The 23,394-nt window shown below is 39.9% G+C and overlaps 1 protein-coding gene across 4 annotated transcripts in view; it reads left to right on the top strand.

The window, feature by feature from the left end:
* Positions 1-23,394, top strand: part of bmpr1bb (bone morphogenetic protein receptor, type IBb) — an 89,262-nt gene that overhangs the window by 48,504 nt on the left and 17,364 nt on the right. For all 4 annotated transcript variants that reach the window (XM_041811679.1, XM_041811677.1, XM_041811675.1 and 1 more), the window contains one exon: positions 9,475-9,759. In XM_041811679.1, the coding sequence (XP_041667613.1) occupies positions 9,687-9,759 (73 nt within the window). In that variant the 5' untranslated portion in view covers positions 9,475-9,686. The remainder of the gene's footprint in view (positions 1-9,474; positions 9,760-23,394) is intronic.

Raw genomic sequence — 23,394 nt, 5'->3', positions numbered from 1 at the left:
CAAGAGTTCACACTTATAAAAACGTGCCTTAAGACTTCCTCTGTGCCTTTTGTTCCTCTGTTGTCTCTCAGTACGTGCAAAAAAGGAAACCGACATGAATGAATAGCTTGTTTTTGGACAATGCAGGTAGTTAATATTTTGGCAAACTGTGGAAACAAATAGTCAAATGTATTATTTTTTAATTAATTGAACACAAACAAGAAAACTGAGAATGTAACAATACTTATAGACCCCAATGCATGGAGGGCATTCTGAAAGTATTCGGACCCCCTTCACTTTTTTCCAGCCTGGTGCTATGGTAAAAAAAAAAAAAAAAAAAAAAAAACATTTTTCAATTTAAGTTTTCAATTATGTTCTTTCTCCTGTCAGTTTGACATCAATCTCAGACAGGTCTGGACATCAGTGTGCCAGCTGAGCCTATTTAAAGGGAAACTACTTAAGGAGGTTGTTCCAAATTATTAAGCTAGTCTGTCTCTGAAGTCCCAAGAACCTCTCGATGCAGGATCCTCCAGGGGCTTGCTGATATTCTTAGAGCTGTATTTCAGTCACCCTTAACCAATGCCCACAAGGAGAAATGATTGCAATGGGCTCAGAAATATATTAAGACTAATTTTCAAAACGGTGTGCTACACTGGATGGTCCAGATGGATGGAGTTCTGCATAGTTGATGGATGGCCACCATGTGCCAACAAGGCTGCAACGTCAGCAAGGAGGTGGTGGAGTGATGTTTTGGTCTGGAATCATAGGAAGTGAGTTGGTAAGCCCCTTTAAGGTGTCAAACTGACCTCCACAATATATGTGGAGTACCTAACTGCCCATTTCCTGCTGTGGCACAAAAAGAAGAACCGTGCCTTCCTTCATAAAATCATTAACATGCAAGACAACGCACTATGCGGAAACTATACATAGACCATTAAGTTGAATGGATGAAATAGTTAGGGTGGTATCAAAGAGGGACTCCTATGTTAAAATGGAACTTGATCTGTAAAGATGTTTTTGATTGAAATAGCTTTGATTTGAGAAAAATTGCCTCCTAATGCAAAAATTACAACAGATTTCTGTTTCAGGTGCTTTAGAGCCACTGAGTGTTTTGAAACTCTGTTTTGCAGAATAATTTGGAACACTGCATTTTGTTATTTTGCAAAAAAAGCAAAAAAATGAACACAAACTTGCATAATAATCTGAAACACAGTGTAGTGTTCAGACCCTTTGCAAAAACTCTTGATATAATCTCCAGTGCCTCCTGTTTCTCTCAGTCTTTGCCGAGATGTTTCCACACCTGACTTGGAGTCCACCTGTGGTAAATTGAAGTAATTGGATAGGATTTGGAAAGGCACACACCTCTCTATAGCAGGCCTCAAAGCTGACAATGTATTCCATTCAATCACACATGCCATTCCCCCCTGAAACTGTAGCAGAAGTGGAGCAAAGTATGTCTTATTGCGGGCTTTGTAAGTTCATAGGGTCTCAGCCATAGGGAACAAAATAGAAGCATATTTTTGAACTGTATAAAGATGGACAAGATGCCCTTGACTTCTACTTTAAAGCCAAAATGAAACCAAAATGCCACCCTATGGTTGCTGACATGGGAGCCAGATTTAGCAGTGGGAATCAAATGTTTGAGCTTTATCATTGACGTCCTGTCCCTTTTTTAATCCGCAGCTCAAATTTAACTTGCTGGTTAAAAAAAACCCCAAATACCTCAGCTGGGTGTAGTCCCCAGCAGAAGTTAGATCATGAATTATTGTAATCAAATCTTAGCACTACATATCTTGTACCAGGGTTAGCTTAAAGCTAATATTCATCAGATTTACTTTCACAAGTTAAACAATCGGATCAAATAACATTTCATTTCATGGAAATTAATACATAGAGTGAATCTTTGTGTAGCTGGACAATGATTACAAACTCATGCTTTCTCATCTTTTACCCCTCTATTAGCCCATACGGTCCAGACAGCTGTGTAGCCACGGTAATAAACAGCTTTCCAGGATTCTATGACAGCGGTTTTATCGTTGAGCTGCTGAAAATCCTTCTAATTTCACAGAGCCGAGGGTCAGTTTGGGCCCAGCTGGAACGTCGCTCTTGATACGCATTCCTCCTCTGCCTGGAGTAATTTCATCATCCGTGTTCTGCCGTGGCTTTTTGTTTCACAGGTTAGCGGAGATTTTTCACAGCCATCATTCCCAGTCCTCGCTGTGTGATGAAAGGTGCGTCTGCTGCTCGAAAGTCCTCCTCTGAAAGAAAAAACGCGGCTCATTTTCACGGTGCATTGGAACACTAATGCTAGTATTATTGTAAGGTCTCTATTTCATAAGAAAATGTTTGCCTTGTGAAAAAGGGACTCATTATTACAAACAGCAGAGCTGTACTGATTGATCCCTGTGTGCTCTAGGGCAGAGTTTGGGGGGTAAACACAGTCTGTAAAACAAATCAACAAAATTCACAACAATTTCCCTCTAAGTTTATCCCAGTCAGCTACAGGCCACCTGCTTTATTGAAGGTTGAAGTCATGTACATAACTTTTTATGTAGGTGGGCTTCAACATCTGTCTACCTAAGTATCACTTAGTTGGCAAAAAAAGGCTCAGCAGACTATTTATCCACAATAAATGTGCATTTTCTGATTGGAATTTAATAGAGATGAACTAATCAATTAGCATTATTTTTTATTATTTAGTTTAGTACTTAGGTATACTAGATTCCAACATTAAATTGATATGACACGATAGAAAAACACTGTCTTTTTATATCTGTTCATTCCAGATTAAAAGCCGATGGCCTGTGGATGCCAAAAGGGCTGATACCAGCTGATCTTAAACAGATGCATTGGAGCATCACTAGATTTAACTATAAAGCAGTCAAGTTAGCAATAAGTGTTATTGGATGTATGTAAATTTGGAATTTAACTTTGTTGCCTGCCTGCATTGTGGTTTGTGGATTTAAACATTTACTAGCTAAAAACATTTTTTACCAGCAGATTTGTTTTAATAAACAGCATTATTTAGAAAAAGCTATAATATAATAATCAAAGCTTCTGTGAAGAACTTTCAGTTTGTGTTGATTTTGTTGCCCCTGTTAATAAATCAGTGTTTCTCATGTATTTGGTGATATTTTTTCCTGGACATGTGTATGGTGGCAATAAAAAAAGTATTCACCCCCTTGAATGTTTTATCCTTTTCTGATTTCTTACTTAAATTATGGTCAGTATAACTTGGCTTCATTTGGCCCAAAAAAGACAAAAAACCTCTTTGAAGTGACCGAACTAATTCAGCATAAGTCCAGCAAATTGGTGCTAGTAGTCTCACAGTTAGTGAAAAGGGGATCACCTGAGTGCAGTGAATGTGTCTCATTTGATTGTAGCATGAAGATACCTGTGTCTAGAAGGTCCAGCCACTGGTTAATCAGTATTCCTGGCTACCATTACACCATGAAGACAAAAGAACGCTCCAAGCAAATCAGAGAAAAGGTTATTGAAAAGTATGAGTCAGGGGATGGATACAAAAAAAAATTCCAAGACATTGAACATCCTCTGGAGTTCAGTAAAACCCATCATCAAGAAATGAAAGGAATAGGCTATGGTAATGTTAAAATCTACCTAGATAGGGCCATCCTCATAAACTGAGTGCAAGAGGGAGACTAGAGAGAGAGAGGCCTCCAAGACACTTATGACTACTCTGAAGGAGATACAAGCTTCAGCAGCTGAGATGGGAGAGACTCTGCAGACAACAACTGTTGTCCAGGTTCTTCACCAGTCAAAGCTTTATGGGAGAGTAGCAAAAAGAAAGCCACTGTTGAAGAAAACTCTGATTAAATCTGGACTAGAGTTCACCAAAAGGTATGTGGGAGACTCCATGGGGAAGTGGGAGAAAGTTCTTTGTTTTGATAAGACAGAAATGGTGCTTTATGGCAATCAGAGATGGCGCTATGTTGCAAAAATTACCACAAACACACCATTGTCACTGTGACCCCGGTTGTGGCAGCATCATGCTGTGGGGATGCTTTTCAACAGCTGGCCCTGGGAGGCTTGTAAAGGTAGAGGGTATAATGAAACCTAGAGGACACTCTTATTCAGTTTGCAAGAGAACTATGGCTTGGGAGAATTCTTATTTTCCAGCAAGATAATGACCTGAAGCATACAGTGAAAGCTACACAGAAATGGTTTAAAGACAACAAGGTGAATGTTCTGGAGTGGCTCAATCAAAGCCCAGACCTCAAACCAATAGAGAATTTGTAGCTGGACTTGAAAAGGGCTGTTCATGCTTGATCCCCATGCAGCCTGACAGAGCTTGAGCAGTTTTGCAAAGCAAAATGAAGAGTCCAGTTGTGCAAGCCTGATTGAGACCTAAAAAGCCTAATTATATTGACCATTATTAATTTATAAAGTCAATAAAAGGGTGAATCATCCAAGGGGTTGAACACTTTTATAGGCAGTATAAGTGGTGTTCTTACTAAAAATCCCATCCTTCCTCTTCACTCATAAAAATTCAGTTTTTGCAGCATGCAGTAATTCATTTTGTCTGACACCTACCCCCCTCTGGCAGCGATTTCAAACAGTAAAAACAGCAGTACAGAAATAATCAGTCCTCATGCTGATGGTTTTGTTCACGTCAGTTAAGTATAGATCAATATTAACCTGGTTCTTAACCAGATAACTTTAATGTTTGAAATTATTGGGATGCCCCTTAAATGCGGCTCTTGCATGTCTAATTTGACTATTTCTTATTCCAGTTGCAACAAACTTTGTGGTTTTTGTGGAGTGAAGGAGGTGCTGACAGAAGGATTTCTCCGGCAGTATTAATCATGCTGTAACTATGTGTGCGATGACAGACGAGTACTGCTGTTAAAACTCTAACTAAGAGAAGGGAGGGAGGAAGAAAAAGGAGGGGGGAAGTGAAGAGTTAATTCCTCTGAAAGCAACTCTTCCAACCAGTCTGCCCCACTTTCAACCCCTTTCTGTGGTGGAGTGACCCCCACCTACAGAGCCGCTCGCTCCCCTTCAGACCCCCCATCTCTGGAGGGTCTGAGTGGGCCGAGGGAGGCTCCACGCTGGGCGTTTGATGGAGCGAGGAAGGGTGTGTGAGGTGCACTGACCCCTTCACATTGCTCCCCATGCACTCGTGCTCCAGAAAGGGCTGACTTATCACATGTAATACTCAGAAATGCACAAATCAGGAGTGACAGCTATAGGGCCGCCAGAGCTGTGGAGGAGGAGAGGTGGCTTCTGGGAGCTGCTGTTCCCACCCAGTCAGACTTTAAGAGGGGACAGGTGTGGGGTGGAGAAGCCCATTTGGCTGCTAATGTTGTTTAAACCTCCTCCATCTCTGCTTTAACACCTTCTTACCTCCCTGTGACCATTTGGAATAGACAACCACTGAAACGGCTCCTCCATGTGTTCTGGAAATCCACCCACCACTGGCTTGTTTATGAGTTGTGTAGGTGCTGTAGTAGACTTGATGTAATCCGTCTAATAGTCTGCTTAATCCTCTTAACTTGTAACCCACATAAATCGTTCACCGCAGGAATGCGTCCTCTTATTGTTGTCATGTTTTTCCTGGTATTGCCTGTTAGCATGTGTGTCCTGTCGTGTATTGGATTAGGGTGAAGTTGCAAAGTTGTGGCGGTGCCTGGAGGTGTGAGCTCTAATCACCTCTAATCACCTGACGTGTGATGGCCTGATCACCGCTGCTCCACAAGTGTTTGTGTTTTCACCCCTTTCACACGCCGACTCACATGAGGAACTTGACACGATTCAGCCCACGTCGTCGAAGTTTAATACCAGACTCTTGGTTACAGATTAACACCCTGTCCTTTCCATTCACACAACACCTGTGTTTGCAGCTGTAGCTCCACGTTTTCTTCTTTTTTTTCCCTCAGCAAATGCTTTTAATGCTGATGTCCCTAATGAAGAATACAGCCTCAAAATAACCTTTTTTCCAGGAATCTTAATGATATTTTAAAGTTTGTCAAAAGCTGAAAAACATCAGACTCTTACCTTCTGGTACGTATACTGATTTTGAGTCAAAGTCACCATACTCACATAGTGGTAATTTATCTTTGCTGTTATAATGTTATATAACTGTTTTCCAGATGTCCATATCTGTTATATTATTTCACCACTTCAGGTTGTATATAAATAAGATTGAAAGGTAAAAATCAAATGTCCACTGTTATTTAAATTCCATTGTAATTACAGCCAACTTATACTATTAGGACAAAGCATTCAGATGACTGACTATTACTCCAACAGGGGCTGTAATGACATTTTATTCAAATACAGCTGACCTCCCTTCTGCAGCTATAACAGCCTCCACTCTTCTTCTAAGTGTTTCTGTTGAAATGTGTGATCATTCATTCTGTATAGCCTTTATGAGGTCAGACACTGATGTTGGACTACAAGCCCTGGCTCACAATCTCCATTCCAGTCCATCCCAAAGATAATCAGCGAGGTTGAGGTCAGGGCTTTGTACGGTCCAGTCAAGCTCTTCCACACCAGACTCCTCAAACCATGTCTTTATAGTCCTTGCTTTGTGCACTGGGACACAGTCATGATGGAATAGAAAAGGGCCTTCCACAAACTGTTGCCACAAGCTTGGAAGCATAGAATTGTCCAAAATGTCTTGGTATGTTGAAGCAATAAGATTGGCCTTCATTGGAGATAAGGGGGCTAGTCCAAACCCTGAAAAACAGTCCCATACCATTATCCCTCCTCCACCAAACTTCACAGTTCACACAGTGCAGTCAGATACGTATATAATCTTTTGGAAGTTGACTTCAGTGTGAACAGGCAAACAAAAAACTCAGATCTGAGAAAATATCAGAATTGAGTATCAAGGCCTGCAATGTGAACGTAGCATAACTGACATCTAATTGCCAAACAGAGAAGCATGATTTGTCACTCTACAGAATGGATTTCTACTGCACCAAAGTCCAGTGTCAGTGTGCTTTACACTTCTCCATCTGACGCTTAGCATTGGACCTAGTGATGTGAAGCTTGCATGCAGCTGCTCGGCCATGGAAACTCATGAAGCTCCTGCTGCACGGTTTTTATGCTGATATTAATGCCAGTCGAAGTTCATCAGCTATGGAATCTGCAGAGCGTTTGCGACTTTTAAGCACCATGCACCTTAGGTGTCATTGACCTTGCTCTGTGATTTTACGTGGCCTTCTTCTTTGTGGCTGAGTTGCTGTTGTTCCTAAATGCTTCCACTCTCTGATAATATCACTTATAGTCTACTGTAGAAAATATCCAGAAGGAAATTTCATAATCTGTCATATTACAAAGGAAGCATCCATCACAGTACCACACTTGAAATCACTGAGTTCTTCAGAGTGACCCATTTTGTAGCACAAATGTTTGCAAATGAAGACTGCGTGACTAGGTGCTTTATTCTATACACCTGTGGCAACAGGTCTGATAGAAACACCTGAGTTCAATTATTAATAGGTTTGGTCTGTATCTCACATCGGCATTATGTATGAAAATGAATGGTGGACCTGTGCTTGTATGGCAGTATTATATCCATCCATGGCTATTACCCAAGCCCATTCACAGACACGCAAACATACCAACAGACCACTGAAGATTAAATCTCAATATGGCCTGCTGCAGTTTTCAAACTGCAGAAGATGCAATGTTTCTTTAACCTGAAATTGATGTTATACATAATACATCATGCTTCATTTTTATATGTTTTTCTTAGTAAATATGAGAATGACATAAAACAATCCATGTCCAATATGCAATACAAGTCAGAATAATCACAATTAGATATTTTTTCAGAATTGTTCAGCCCTAGTTTAGTCTAATATTGTGTTGGTTATAAGATAGGAGATTTATTGCTTGTGTTTGTTGGAAATTATTTAAGATGCATATCACATTGCAATTGCAATATTGTGAAAAAAAATCAGTTATATAGATTATAGATTATTTTCCCCAAATCGTTCAGCCCTACTTTGGGGTAAAGTTTCTTGCCCTAAATACACAACGACTGTAGCTGCAGGAGCTGGGGATCAAACCCCCAACCTTTTGGATGAGAGGTCACTCTGCACTACAGCGCTTAACCTCATTATTTGAAGCATTAGGTTTGATGAGCTACCATGTGCATATTGGTATTGGAAAAAAATAGTTTGGAAATATGAATATATCAGATAATGGCCAACTCCAACATTAAGCACCCCTAACAATAATCCACAAGGACAGCAGCGCAGAGCAATATTTAGAAAAGTGATAGTGGCGAGGAAAAACTGCTTTTAACAGAAGAAACATCCAGTAGAACCCGACTCATGTTGAACAGCCATCTGTCATGAGGTTGACAACTCAGTCTTAATGCCTTTTTAGATACACATTTTGACTGTTCTTTAACTTAGTATACTATTTCGATACAATTTGATAATCAGAGAGACAACAAGACACTCTGAAGAAAATGCATGAATCACTTATTAATAGATAATTCAAACAGCTTTGAGCTATTTTAATGGATTCCATTGACTTGTTTTACCTCATTTTACTGATTTTATTTTACTCATTGATGGCATTATATTTAGAAAATGTCAATTTATAAACTGTGAGAGTTGGGCTATGCAGGGTGCCACTGTTGAGTGTCTGGAGGTCTGCACCAGCCTATAAGCTGAGACTCAACACAGATGGAGCAACCTGTGAGTCCAAGTCATGGGTTCAGATACAGAATTCCTAAGACAAATCAGTGAATCTCTGTCCAGCAGGAATTGATCAGCATCCATGACATGTCTTTTCCTTTCAGTAGGAGCTTCCTAGTGGTAACTTTAAATCAAAATGAAGTGCAGATTTGTTGCTGATTTTTTTTCATCATTGCTGTTTTGCACACTTTTTAACTATCCAATTGAGCTAAAAAGTTTTAGAATCAAATAAAATAGCTTGATTTGTACATAAGTACATGCTGTGAAGTGTCTTTTGCATAGCTTTGTCAGACATAAGATAAACTCAGACTGGGAGTAGAGTTGCTGCAGGATGTTTGACCCATGGTGAACCATTTACACCAACCCCAGCAAAAACTGTGAGCTCTGCTTGCAGATTTTAGCACTGAAAGTTTATATATAAGATTCCTCCTTCATTCTAATGGAGGTTTCTGTGTCCCATTTGGCATGCTGTGTGTTTGTATACATGTGGCAGTGGGTCATAATGCTTTCACTGCTGCCATTCACACCTCATTCAGCTCCGGCTCACATCCACGGCACCGGTTCTCACCCTGCTGCCCTCTTTTTATCCCGCTCTGCTTTCTGTGTATGAGTGATGTGAGAATATGTAAAGTGTCTGTGCTTGTCCGTGTGTGGGAAAGAGAGAGAGAGAGAGAGCATGGATTCAGATATACTCAGCTGTTCCCTCCGTAACAAACCGGTCACAGAAAGGGCCGGACAAATAGCACAGCGAGAGATCAGCTAAGTAACACCCTCCTTCTCCTCCTCCTCCCCCCTCTCTTCTCACTCTGTCTCCCAGGCTGTCAGTGTGGAGTGGAGCTGGAGGCTGCGGGGTGAAGTTCCTGAGAGTCACACAGAGAGGCGCATACATACAGAAAGAGTGGATCAGTGATCGTTCACGGAAGGATTTAAAAAACGCCGTTGCACCTTCACGTCTTTGGCTTATCGTTGTGGCAGCACCTCAGGGAGTTGAAGGAGGCGGGTGACTCTGACAGGGTCGGTGTTGGAGGGATGGTATTGGTGTGGGCCTGGCAGGCTGTTCTGCTGGTGACCGGAGTGGCATCACTGAGCCGGGGCTCTCATGGTGAGTATTTTCCCTCACAACTGCTTGTTGGGCTATTTTACTTCTTGCTTTATTAGATATGAGTGCTGTGTTGACACTTGTTGGCTGAAAAAAGCTGCAAAAGCCAAATGTATAGAGGTCACTTTTCTCCTGAAACGTTTTGTCAAAATGCTCTATACTTTAGTGCTTTCTGATAGCATGTGTTTTTGATGAAACAATCCCAAAAAGAGCTGAAGCTTTAAAAATGGCATCTGTCTCATAAGACAGGTGTTGGAAATCTTTTTGTGCCATCTAGACAGTGTTCAGGAATTTGCCTGCAATTTTTGTCTATCAAAATCAAAAAAATTGCTTATACTGTATACATGGGACCTCTGATTTTGTTGTAAAGCTATTAAAACAGGCATCTGATTTTTACTAGCATCATCCTGAGGATTTAAATTGCTCCTATACATTCTTTGAGATGATTTAAATTTCCATATTGAGCGATAGTTTTTGCACCTGTAAGTCAAGGTCCTGCAGGTTGAGCGTTCTAGCTGTGAGGTTAACCGTCTATTTTTTACCCTGTGGTATTTATGATGAGCAAAAGCTATAATGATCTCCACAGGGGCCACCATGAGAACGGGTGTGTATTTATCCACCCCGTCCCCTCTCCCCATGCTCCCTAACCCCCCTCTCTACTCCCCCACTCCCGTTCGTGTTTTGAATTGTTTGAAGATGGACAGCCAGTTGTCTTTTTTTTAACGACGAATGCCAACAGTGTTGTGGTGCCACCCGTGAGGTTGTGACAGGCGGGGGAGTGGAGACAGGCTCCCAGAGTCAAGGAGGTGACACTTGTGCATTTGTTCTGTTTGTGATCACAGAGAGGAGGGGACATTATCAGTGTGTAAGCATAAATGCAGTTAGGGAGTTTCATTTTTTAAGGTGCACATTTAAAAACAGGCTTCACCGATGTAGTTTTCTCAGAGCTGCAGTAATTCACCTCTTAGTAAATAAAATTTGCACTTTTTAATTGTGATTAATAAGGATGTAACATTGCACTCAGCTCTTTCAACATTTTCATGAATTTCATCCTTTTTGTTTTTTTACGAATCAGTGCTTTCGGTCACCTTCTTTGTCAGACGGCGGGTTTATCAAATTACAAACCAACAAAAAGTATCAGAAAATTAAGGCTGTCAAATTGCAATTAATCTCAGAAGTTCTGTTGTTAATTGCAATCAATCACACCCTTTTTATTGCATTATAAAATTCCACTATTTTACATGCAGAACTGTTTTTGTGTTGCTTTGGATTTTCCCGTCTTACAGACAGTAACTGACTTCATGTTGGATACAGACTTCCTTTTAAAGGTAGATCAAAGATTTTATCATAACCTTTACCACAGAAAAAAGAACTTCCTGTAGATCTTAAAGTGATTAAAGGGGACAGTAAAATGTTTGATGACTTCTGACTTGTCCACTGAGCTGTCTGTGACTTTTTATAGTTAAATGAGACTTTGAGGAGCGGTGCAGGACTCAATTTTCATCACTGTGAAGGCTTAACCAAAGTGTGTTGAAAGGGACAATAAAGCATGAGATTAATCATGATTTAAAAAATTAGCACATCAGTTGTGGACCTTGATTAATCGCTTTTATCTCGGTTAATCATTACAGCCCAAAAGGAAGTACATAAGTAGCTCTTGGGTTGACCCTGTTTCAAACTACAATGAAGCTTAATTTTGATTAAATACTAAATTAATGACAAAAAGTGGTAACTTACCTTATAGAAAGGCATTATAAAGAAAAACAGCTTTTTCATTACCTGAAAAGTAGTAATTGAATTTGAATCATGGTACAGGATTCATGTCACCAATAGCAAACAGATTGAATTAAAAAAATAAAATAAACTGGTTATTTTATTTTGATCCTTTGGTGATAGGATACAAATTGCCCTCTTCTTATCTGTCTCTGCCCAAACAGGCAGCATTTCAGTAAGACTGTCAAACCATTATATTTTTAATCATAAATAATTTTTGAATGTTTGTGGTTAATTGCAAATCATCTTTCTATTTTTTGAAATTTGAGTTTGAAACAGTTTTTATTTTGGATATTGTACTGTCCTGAACTAAGGGTAAGTTACTTCCTGTTAAAATGCAGAGCTTTTACTTTGGTAGAAATGAGAGGTTAAAGATTATAGCTTGAGTTTAAGAACAGAAAAAAGAAGGTGTAATGATTTCAAAGAGCAATATGGACCTTAATTAATAATGCGTTCTAATACTGACAGCCATAATTCTTATGTTTTATTGTAAATAATCATTGAATTACATCTTATTGCAATAAGTGTTGAAATACGTCTGTCTTTCAAACAGATTCAAACTGTCCATATTCGTACTGTTTTTCCATCTATCCATCCATTTTTCACACCACTTATCCCGGTGGGGGTCACGGGGGGGCTGGAGCCTATCCCAGCTGTCACTAAGCGAGAGGCAGGGTACACTGCTCTGGTCATCAGTCAGTTGCAGGGCTGATTTATATAGACAACCAGGCACTCACACTCACACCTACGGGCAATTTAGAGTTGGCAGTTAATCTAATGAGCATTTCTTTGGTGGTGTGAGGATGGTGGAGTACCTGGAGAGAACTCACACGTGCACTGGGAGAACATGCAAACCAGGAACCGTCTTGCTGTGAGGCAACAGCCCCTGTACTTTTTTTTCTGCAAGTATTGCTGCATCCCTAGTCAATTAAAATTGCTGCTTAATTTCACAGTCAATGGGTGTCTCTTGGTATTTTAGATCGAGCAAGATGTTACTAAATTAGGTCACATTGACAGATTGTGTCAACTGATCAATTACGTCACCTTCAATGCCATGAATTAAGAGCACACCCACTTCTACACACACCACTACCCCTCTGGACATCCCAAATCAAGAGCTGAAGTTTTAGATTTTGCACTTGTAGCCTGTCTTGGAGATCAGAAAAGTCAAAACTGGATCTTACCCCTCTCTCTCCTATTGTTTCCAGTCTTTATGCTAGGCTAAGACAGCCGGCTAAAGCCTTACCTTACTGTACAAAGATGCAAGTCAACTTTGCCTTAAAGGAGACATAACTGACCAAATGACACTTAATGATGACATTCATTTATGTTTATTAAACCTGCGTCTTGACAGTGTCATGTAAGTCTTATGCACACCCCTTCAAATAAAGTGGTACCCAAAATTATAAAGGATATTTACTCAGATTTTATCAGATACAAAGAAAAACTTAAAGGGTTACTGGTTGTGTCTATGCTGTTACTGGTTTAGTTTGCTGGAATAGGCATCTGTCTAACAGTCATTAAAGACACAGTTGGGTGTCAGGCTTTAAAGCCAGCATCTAGGCACACTGACACACAGGCACAAGCACACACACAAGCAGTGTTTGTAAATACTGCAAATAATGAGGCAGTCTGGAAATTGTCACCATATGACTCAGAGTTAGCTGGATTTCCCTGAATAATGGATGGTGTATCAGTTGTTTCCTGCAGCAGCTCATTTATACAGAACTGACATGGTCCCTGGAATACATTTATTATTAATGTTATGAAGGCTATTGGTTGATTTCACACATTTGGATCTACATTTACATAAGTATCACTGATTGACTTTGAATATTTCTGGGATAATGCTCGAGTTTTTTCTAAATTAGTATTTTTTGAATCATAGGGATAGAGATGTAAATATAATCAGCCTCATGTTAGCAGACCAGGGAATCTGAAGTGAAATGCTTCTACAAAGAGAGGTTTTACAGAGCGTGTCAAAGATAAACACCAACCTGACTGAGAGCTTCAGAGCTCGCTGCTACTTTCACAGTTGGTCACCAAATACCTCAGCCCATAAAGAACGTTTCTTCAGAGATTTCTTTACTCTTATCCATGCAGACCGAGGTGCATGCTTATCCAACATGAGCCTACCTAACTGAAGGCTCAGAAGATGCCTGTGATAAAATAAAGGGAGCACTGATCCTCACAGAACATTTATAAGTGTTTCCTAGCTTTCCTCCTTCTGTTTGCTTTTTTCATTCAGTACTCGAGCCACCAGTTGCTTTTTCAGTTTCCTCTGTGATCTGATATTTTAAAGCACCCCCAAATGAGTAAAACATGTGGGAGGTTGCCCGTAAATCTAAGCAGCATGGTCAATTTGGCACCTGTTTCTGCAGGCTGGTGAGGTTCACAGAGAGTAGCTGATCCCCATCCTGTTACTTCCGGTGGTCAGACAGCTGAATCACACACTGTTGTCTGCTTTTTTTTAATGACAATAACACCTTTTTAAGATGGATGTATTTTTGAAAATGATATTAGCTTTGGCGTGTTTCCTGTACCCACATTTTGGTTTCACTTTGACCCAAGTGAGCAACTGAAACTGCTGAATAAGCACAGAGTGTGTGAACCAGTACTTCTACTGCTGGTCAAAGCCACACACCTGCCCGCAAATTTCTATTTTAGACACACAAAAGATCCTTAGGTTACCAATATTTGATTGCAGTTAGTTTAGCTGACTTCTAATTCTCTTGCTAACTACTTGGGATTTGCCGTAAAGAAAATTAGGGCTGCCAGTGCAATGGATAAATATATGAATAAAACAGATGTTTGTGGAAACTGGGGGCATGACTGATATGGATTACAGTAGGGTGTTGTAGGAGTCAGCCGATGGTGCCAATATTTGGCATTCTGCCGATCATTGGTATCAGTGTTTTATTCTGCTGATCAAGATAGGATTATTTGATGAAAAAGTCTGCTACTTTGGCTCAACTGCATGTGCTTCTTACCCCCTGACTCACATTCACTTACACTGTCACCTCTAAAGTCCTGCCTACAAAACTACCTCATTGGCTAAAACATCACGTGAGTTGTAGCCAATCAGCACAGCAGCCCGTTGTGTAGTATATACCAGCTGCAAAGTTGTGTCTCCATCGAGCCACGCTGAGCAGGAAATACAACGGTTATTTCTCAAGTGGCAACCTCCGGTCCTGAAAAATGAAGCCAGTTCGAAAGCGCAAAAAAATTGCAGTACGGCGAGTGTCTACTTGAGGCTGGCTGCAGGAACACTGGAAGTCACGTACACAACACCACAATCGTTTTGATTATATTTAGGAATAACCTCACTGCGCACTGATTGGGGCATCTCATTTTATTGACAGATAGCTTGACGGACAGAAGCTACCACCAGAAAGCTAGCTTTAGTGATAGCTTAGCTGACAGGAAGTGGAGCTCAGTGGGCGAGTGAAGTTGGTCCCAAACCCTCCAGGTGGAGAACCAATGGTATGGATCACTGATCATCAACTGGCGGCCCGGGGGCCATATTGGGCCCCCCCAAAGCTTCCTGTCCGGCCCCCAAAAGATCATTCAATTCAGAAAAGGTGGAAAAGAAGATGGTGTGGTTTTAAGAATATCCTTTGGCTTTAAATGTCTGAAATGGGTGATAAGTGGCAAAGTGGGTTGTGGGGTGGCACAAAGGGACAAAAATTGGCAGAAAAAGTTGTGAAAAGATGTTTAAATGTGGCAAAAAATGGTAAAACATGAAAAAAGGGGCAAAAAGTATCTAAAAATGGTTACAAATGCCAATCAATAGTGCAAAAAACTCATGAAAAGGGATAAAAAGTGGCAAAAAATATGTTAAATAAGTGGCAAAAATTGATAAAAGTGGGGCACACGGGATAAAACATGCAGGAAAAAGGGTTTAAATGGGTTAAAGAATGGCTAGAAATGGGTTAAAGAGACAAAAAGTATCAAAAACGTGTTAAAAGTGGCAAAAATGAGTTTTAAAGTTGCAAGAATTGTTGAAAAAGAATGTAATGAAAAGTGGCAAAAATAGAAAAAAAGTGGCAAAAATGGATAAAAGTGTCACAAAGGCGGTAGAAGAAGTGGTTTTAAAGGGGTTAAAATCTTGCAAAAACTGGGTTAAAGAGGCAAAAAGTATCAAAAAGGGGTTAAAAGTGTCAAAAATGGGTTAATACTGGTACTAAATCACAATTGAGGAGGGCCCATTCTCTGGGATTTTCAGGGGCCCAGCCAGTTCTGTTGTCGGGCCTGTCTACTTTTGGCCTGCTGTTTTATGGATAATAGGGATAGATCTCACTGGTAATGACTTAAAAATATTCTGCATTTTGAAAGAAAATACAAATACTAATACAATAATATTTCAATCAGACCAAAAATATTTATTTAATTTTTGTTTATCTGAAAGTCTGGCCCCCAGAGATTCTGTCGAGACTAAATCTGGCCCTTGTGCATGTACTTGATGACCCCTGCTGTAGATCGTAACATCTCTACCGATATATTAACACACTTTTTGGGTTTGAGAAATATAGTACCATCTGCGATTTGAAAGTTGCAGTAGGACATATTGCAGTTTAATCTAGATTAACTACCCAGCCCTAGTAATTAGTCCACCCAACTTGTAATTTTCATGTCGGCTTTGAAGGGATTCGACTAACTGTTTAGCCAGCTGATATGTGCAACTACAACTAGTCTATATTTACACATAAGCTATTCTCTTGTCATTTGCACAGATTTTCATAATGATAGTGTAAGATAAACTGTACCATCTAAATCCAGAAGAATCTGGTATGTAGTCTTCAGTAATCTTCACACATCTGTGACTGTCAGCTAGGAGAGTAGCTCTGTCTCTATCAAACTTTTCTTCTGCTCTCATATTGTCCTTGTGAGTTAAACTGTTTGGTCAGACTGAACTCTGATAGAAGAACAAAAAGTGCTACGTAGCATTGTGGACACTCTTTGGAGGACATCTGTGCGATTGTTGTGGATGAAGGTCAGAGTGCAGCACAGTGTAGGAGCTCCAGAAGGACAAAACAGCAGCGGTCGGTGCTCAGCAGGTCCAAGCTCCTCTGGCCTTCTGTGTGCTGCTTCCTGTCAGGATGTGGATTCAGTTCCCTCACATAGTATCTGATCCCTGGACAGATGTGCTCCAGCGGTCAGGCATGGGGGCATAAACTCTGCGTATGTGTAAAAGCTGCTCATGTGCGTTATGTGGGATTTGGAAGCCTGGGAATACTTTTAATGTGTTCCTTCAATTTGACTTTTTAAACTGCAGCTCATGAACGGTGGATAACACTGTAGTTTTTTATCATGAAGGCACTTAAACATAACCGTTTAATCATTTTATTTTTTAATTCGAGGAGTTTTTTTAGTCTTTAGGAGTCCTTGAGCGTCCTTGAATACGCTCTGAAGCTTCCGCATGTGTTTGGCAGAGCTGTTGTTGTGGGGTAAAATGACATATTGTGGCCATGTTATGGCCGCAGTCTCTCCATGTGTCTGTAATAGAGCCTAGCATTAGCCCGTGTCTCGTGGCTTTTTCCAGTAAGTACAGACCACACGGACAGATAGACGAGCAGTGAGGTGAAATGATGGGCATTGTGGGTAGACAGAGAGGAGAAAACTTGAACTTTGTTGAGTGGGAGTGAGTAAGATGGAGATGGTGTGATGTGATGAGTAACAAACACGCTGCTAAACCTAAAGTCTTGGTTCCAGCTTTATCTAGCCATAGTTTTACTTTTATAAGCAGGTTTATAAAGAGCTTTCTACAACATAACAGTCCAACAACATTTAAGGAAACAAAGCAACAATGGAAAAGCAGAATATACCACTGATTACAGGCTATGTAAAGTAAGAAATGCTACATGTAGACTGTTACGTTTCTTTTCTGTCTGAGACATTTTATGTCAAAAGTTTCAAACCATATTCATGTGAAATAAAGGAAATGTTTAGAACATTTAAAATGAAGAGTTTTCTGAACATCTGCAGAGCTGATTCAGATCAGTCATCAGATTTTAAATAGGCCTGACACCCGCTGTGAAGTGAAGGATTTCTCGTTTGGTAAATTATCGTCTTCTGTCCTTGTGTCTCTTTTTTTCACCTGTCTTTCAAGCAGGCTGCTAAGACACCAGGAAACGACACAAACGAGGGACACAAAATACCAGAAACCAACTGAGAAATACCTTTGGTCAGAGCACTGAAGTATCATTTATTTCTCTATCATGCATCATAAGAGTTGCAGCAATTGCTTAATTTCTTTTTCATTTTTCATTCTAATACAAAATATTTGAAATAAAAGTACAGAGTTGAGGGGTGGACACATGATACTGTAGTAAAGTAGTGCTTTTCATGTCTCATCTCAAGTCTACCCTTTTTTTTCTCCCAAAGTGGGCCATGGGTCCCCCAGGGGGGCACGGCAGGACTAAGCAGCCCCACTTCAGAATCAGCAAAGTACAATGCAGTGTAGGGCTGGGCTACTAATCGAAAATTAGATTAAACTGCAATAAGGCCTGGAGAATTTTCAACACGCAGAAAGTGCAATATTTCTTTTACCTGAAATTTGTGTCAAAATACCAATTTAAAAACTTTTTTTGGAGTAGAGATGATATGCATTACTTATCATGCAATCATCCAAGTGGCAGTTTTTTTGAATATTCAACAACAATCTTATTTTTTTGTACGTTTTTCTTACTAAATATGAAATTTACATAACAATTATAACTCCCTTCAATACAACAAGTCCTATACAATATGCAATATGGGTCAATGTCATCACAATTAGATCTTTTTCTAAATTGTTCAGCCCTATTTTTGTCTAATATTGTGGTTTTTGTAATAAAGAATGATTTATTACTTGTGTTTGTTGCAAAAACATAAGATCAGGACCTAAGGAAAAAATCACATATCATATCGCAATTGCAATATTGGGGAAAACAATCTCTATTAGATTATTTTCCCAAATCGTTCAGCCCTAATGCAGTGGCAGTTTAAGTCCAAGATGTCACCTACATTTTGGATTGGAGGGGCAAAGGAGTACCCACTGAGAGCACTGATAACACTCTTCCCTCATCCTACCAGTGTGAGATTCTTGTTTTCTGTTTTTTCTGCTTTTGCCTCAGTCAAGACAAAAAAAAAAATCATAGCTAGGCACTGAAATTTAACAGACTCAAGAAGATCTGTAGTGCCAAATAAGCCATGATAGTCACAAGAATTATGGAGGATTGGGGGTATAAAGCTTAAAGATGTTTTTCAATTTCAGAAAGTCAAATCTTTAAAACTCGGCTTAAGGGCATGATTGTTGTTATTGCTACTATGGTTTAATGTGGTAGTAGATCCTGAAAAAAGGAATTTGTTTGCTAATATTTTGACTGACAGTCGTACGTTTACATATTTTTACGTGTTGATAAGTATGGCGAGGGGTGGGGGGGCTGAGAATATTTTTATCTGCTCAACAGGAAGAGTTTGGGACCGCTGCCATAAGGGATCATACCTGGTACCTTTTTTTCAGGAGAGGTTTCAGAAAGCTTACCTGATCAATAAGTGTTCAGAGAGTATCATCAGAGCATCGTGAGGAGAATATCTGACACAGGAATCAAACCTCTGTCTTTGTCAGCTTCGCACTGCTGCATGACTTCTGTAACTCACCTGTACTTTTCATCTGTCTCTGGACTAAAACAAGAAGCAGGTACACTATCGCCTCAATGTCCTCCATTGTTCTTGTTTTAGACACTTTAGACAAGTGGAAGAGGCACACATTGATTCAGAGATTTACTTAGGAAATACAGTTAAAAAATAATATATATAATAATTCAGGTAATTATATATTATAATATCTGATATGCCGTTATTTACAAAATAATTTTAACCCATACAGATAAATTTGCAGATAGTCCAGACCAAAAATTTCTGTTCTTAAAACACATTTAAATTGTAAGGAATGATGCTGAATAAAGAACAAGACTCAATCTGACGTTGGTCGGCTGGTCCAGCCTAAAACTCCAGTAACCTGTCTGTTCATACGGCTAATATTTACAGCTGATAGACAGATTTAATACAGGTTGTAATTATTGCCAGGAATTTTCACGCCTGCCAATACTGATATCATACCAATATTGTTTTGCATCCCTAATAATGAATGTGATAATATCACACATGCATGTTCACAAAAAATATGACTATAAGAATTTCAACATCTGAGCTTTAATGGTAGATAAATATTCTTTGCACTTAATTTGTGCATATTTTTTCCATTTGAAGTAGTTGCAATGCAGTCACCCCCTACAACAGTAGTTCCCAACCTTTTCCCACTGAGACTCTGCTTCTCTAAGATGAGCTGAGGCAACCCACACACAAAAATAGTGACTAATTGCTGTCAAAAATACACATCAATTTGAAATTTTTCAGCATTTAAAGCCAAACAAGATACCCAAAACACAAGTCTTATTACTGAAATACTGTTATACGAACCATTCATGTGCTTTATCATAATTTTAGACTTTTAATTGATTAATTGAATAAATGGATTTTTAATTTGCACACTTTCAGGGCAGACAGACCCTTGAGCTCCCCCCCTGAAATCTCTGGCACCCCCCTGCCCCAGAGCCCAGGCAAGATATAATGATTTCTGGGTAGTTTGATGTAATCTGAGCTACCAATGCTCAGACCTAAGATCTTGTCATGTACTCTGATTTCTCAAAAGTCTGTGAGTCTCTGTGTCTGCTGCATGTTTGTCTTTCTATGAGTGAGTTTTCTGTTGTGGATTTAGCATCTCTCTCCTGTTTTCACACCCCTGTGGGAAGTTTTCTCATCATGAATCCCTGACAGAGGGACTATTTTTTCTCAAGGTGCACAGAGTGGTGCTGCGGGTCTACAGCAGACAGACAGGTTCTGATATCTTTAACTCTTCTTCTGCGGGTGGTGGGGGCCTCAAAGTGCCCCTCACATGCCTCCACTCCAGCAGCCTGGTCACGGCCGGTAAACACAGAACAGGTTGCAGGAAGCTGCGCTTTGGAAATAGACGACACGGTGTTGGTGCAGCAGCAGAGAAGAAGGAGAGTGTGTGAGGAATGTGCTCCTCAGACGCTTCCCGGTGTGTGTTCAACATGTGCACATTCGGAGTGTCTGGTGTGGCAGAAGCCTTTGAAGCCTGTAGGGGGTTAAGAGAGATGAGGGTGCGGTGCTCGGGTGGAGGAGATGTATGGCCCCTCTGCAGGTTGGTTGTGACCCCCTCAGGGTCAAAGAGCAGCGTGAAGACACTCGGGAAGATGTCTCCTTCGGAGGAGGTGATTTATCACAGCCACCTGGACTAACTTATCTCCCTTTCCTCTCATGTGCCGCGATAGAGAGTCTGTGTGGAGGTCTCGGCTCATGGATTACATGTCTGATGTCAGATTTTGTGGAACAAACAGGATAATTGGAAACCTTTGCAGAGAGTTTATTTCTCTGTTTTCTGGATGTGAAATTCCCCTGTCAACATTTCACTTCATCACTTCATTTCAGTCATCGCTGTTGATAGCTCTCATTGTGTTTTGCATTGATTTCCAGTTTTCTCTTGATGGAAAAAAAGCCATTTTTATCACAGCGTGTTTATGGATCACCCTATCTGTCTGGATGACCGCTTCTGAAGCCTCACATCACACACTTCTTGTAAAAATTTAGATCTGATTTTAAAATTAAAAGATTAAAATAAGAAATTACACCATTATTTTTCTTTTTTAATTGGACACAATTTGAGATAAATGCCTCCTCAGTGCTTTAAAAATGGAAGTAACCTGGCTTCACTTAAATGTAAAAAAAAAGTTCTTTCATACCAAACAAGTTTGGTTAAAACGGATTATAACATTCATAAGTTGGCTGTGTTAAATTGCCTGAATATATGGAATAGGCCTGTATTTGTTGAGGGCTGCAGAGATGGTTGTGCTTCTGAAAACTTTGTCCCATCTCCACACAGGATCTGTGCAGCTCAGTCAGAGTGACCATCGGGTTCTTGGTCTCCTCTCTTACTAAGGCCCTTCTCCCTGATTGCTCAGTTTGGCCAGGTGACCAGTTTTTGGAAAAGTCCAGGTTGTGTCTTCTAAGAATTATGGAGGTCACTGTACTCCTGGGAACCTTCAGTGCAACAGTCCTGTCTCTGCAGGCAGTTCCTTTGACCTCATGGCTTGGTTTATGCTCTGATATGCCATGTTAGCTGTGGGTCCTTTTATAGAGAGACCTTTCCAAATCATGTCCAATCAGTTTAATTAAGCACAAGTGGACTCCTATCAAATCAAGAAACATCTCAGCAAAGATTGAGGGAAATGGGAGGAACCTGAACTAAATTTAATGTGTGTTTGTAAAGGGTTTGAATACTTAAGTCGGTGTGATAGTTCAGTCTTTTATTTTTTAGATTAATTTGCAAAAGTAAAAAAAAAAAATCTGTATTCACTTTGTCATGTTGGGGTACTGAGTGTAGATTTATGAGAATAAAAATACCTTTTTTAGACTGTAGCATCAGGCTGCATCAAAGCAGAACTGAAAAAGTAAAGGAAGTCTGAATACTTTCTGAATAAAATATAAGAAATACCTGAAGAAGAAAAACCAAGACATCAGTTACCTGTTTTGGAAATACACCCGATGAGGTGAATTTTTATCGTTCAGAGTCTTCAATTCAGCCCTTAGAGGTCCACTGGCTTTTTTGCCATTTTGTTAATTTTCTTTTGACAAAATAAACCACTCAGAAAATGTATACCATGCTTATAAAAATGTATACCATGTATACCTCAACTTTATAAAATGAAAACCATATGTTTTTAGGTTTAATTTACTGTATTTGATATAGGGCCTCCAAAAAAACACAACACCCCACAAAAATGGATTTTACAAAATGTTATTTAAAACAATATAATGTCATTTTTAAAAAGAAATTACAATATGCTGAAATTTTGAATACATACCAGTACCACTCCTATACAGCATGGTCCACTGACTACTTTGTGTAACATTATTTTTTATATCAAATTAAAATGATCATATTTCCTGTTTTACTTGGCCTGTTGACATCAAACAAAACTGAAAGAAAGCTTAAAGATCATGCTTTCCACACTGAGTGATTGCAATACAAAATGTGTTTTTTTTCATGCTGTCATGTGACATGGCATGATCCTGGACCCCTAAGGGTTAAGTTATACAGCAGTATCATACCCCTGAGACAATAAGGACGGTCAGACTATCATATCTCAGAAAATACAACACATAAAAGTGAGAGCTTCTGGACAAACACAGTAATCTACTTTTGAATTTACCTTTCTGTTTAGCTCCATTCTTTGCTAGAATCATTGTAGGAATGACACATGTACCAGACATGCTTACTCTGTCTTCAGACAAAATCCAAGGAGAATCTGGGAGGCAGGAAGTGTCAGAGACTCGCTGACAGGTTTCAGCCGCAGCCGAGAGATGACCAACACTAGCTGTTGTCAGAAACACGTTGTTGTTTGGGAAAATCTGCCCGGAAGGACCCCGAGAAGCTGATAGAGATGTTGAGCTGTGAGTGGAGGTGCTCCAGCTTCACGGTGTAGCTTCCATTGCTTTGTGTGTTTGTGTATTAAACGGTCTCTTAACGTGTGTGAGCAGTTTGACGAACAGCCTGTGGAATGTGCGGGGGATGCAGATCAGATTTCGGGGTGACCTTGAGTGTGCCCTGTAGCTGACACAGCAACTCTGCTGGTTGTATGTATGTGTGTGTGTGTTTGTGTGTGTGTGTGTGATGCAGAGGTGAAGAGAAAATGACACAGTGCTATTGTTGTGTTTTGGGTCTTTTCTTTTCTTTAAGGTGCTATCTTATCACACTATCAGTTATAGGTGGGATATTCACCCATGTTAACCCTCTCTTAT

The sequence above is a fragment of the Cheilinus undulatus genome, linkage group 17, assembly GCF_018320785.1.
Source record: "Cheilinus undulatus linkage group 17, ASM1832078v1, whole genome shotgun sequence".
In the NCBI taxonomy this organism is placed as follows: Eukaryota; Metazoa; Chordata; class Actinopteri; order Labriformes; family Labridae; genus Cheilinus; species Cheilinus undulatus.
Note: the sequence above shows the minus strand (reverse complement) of the source record. Positions and strands in the feature narration are given on the sequence as shown.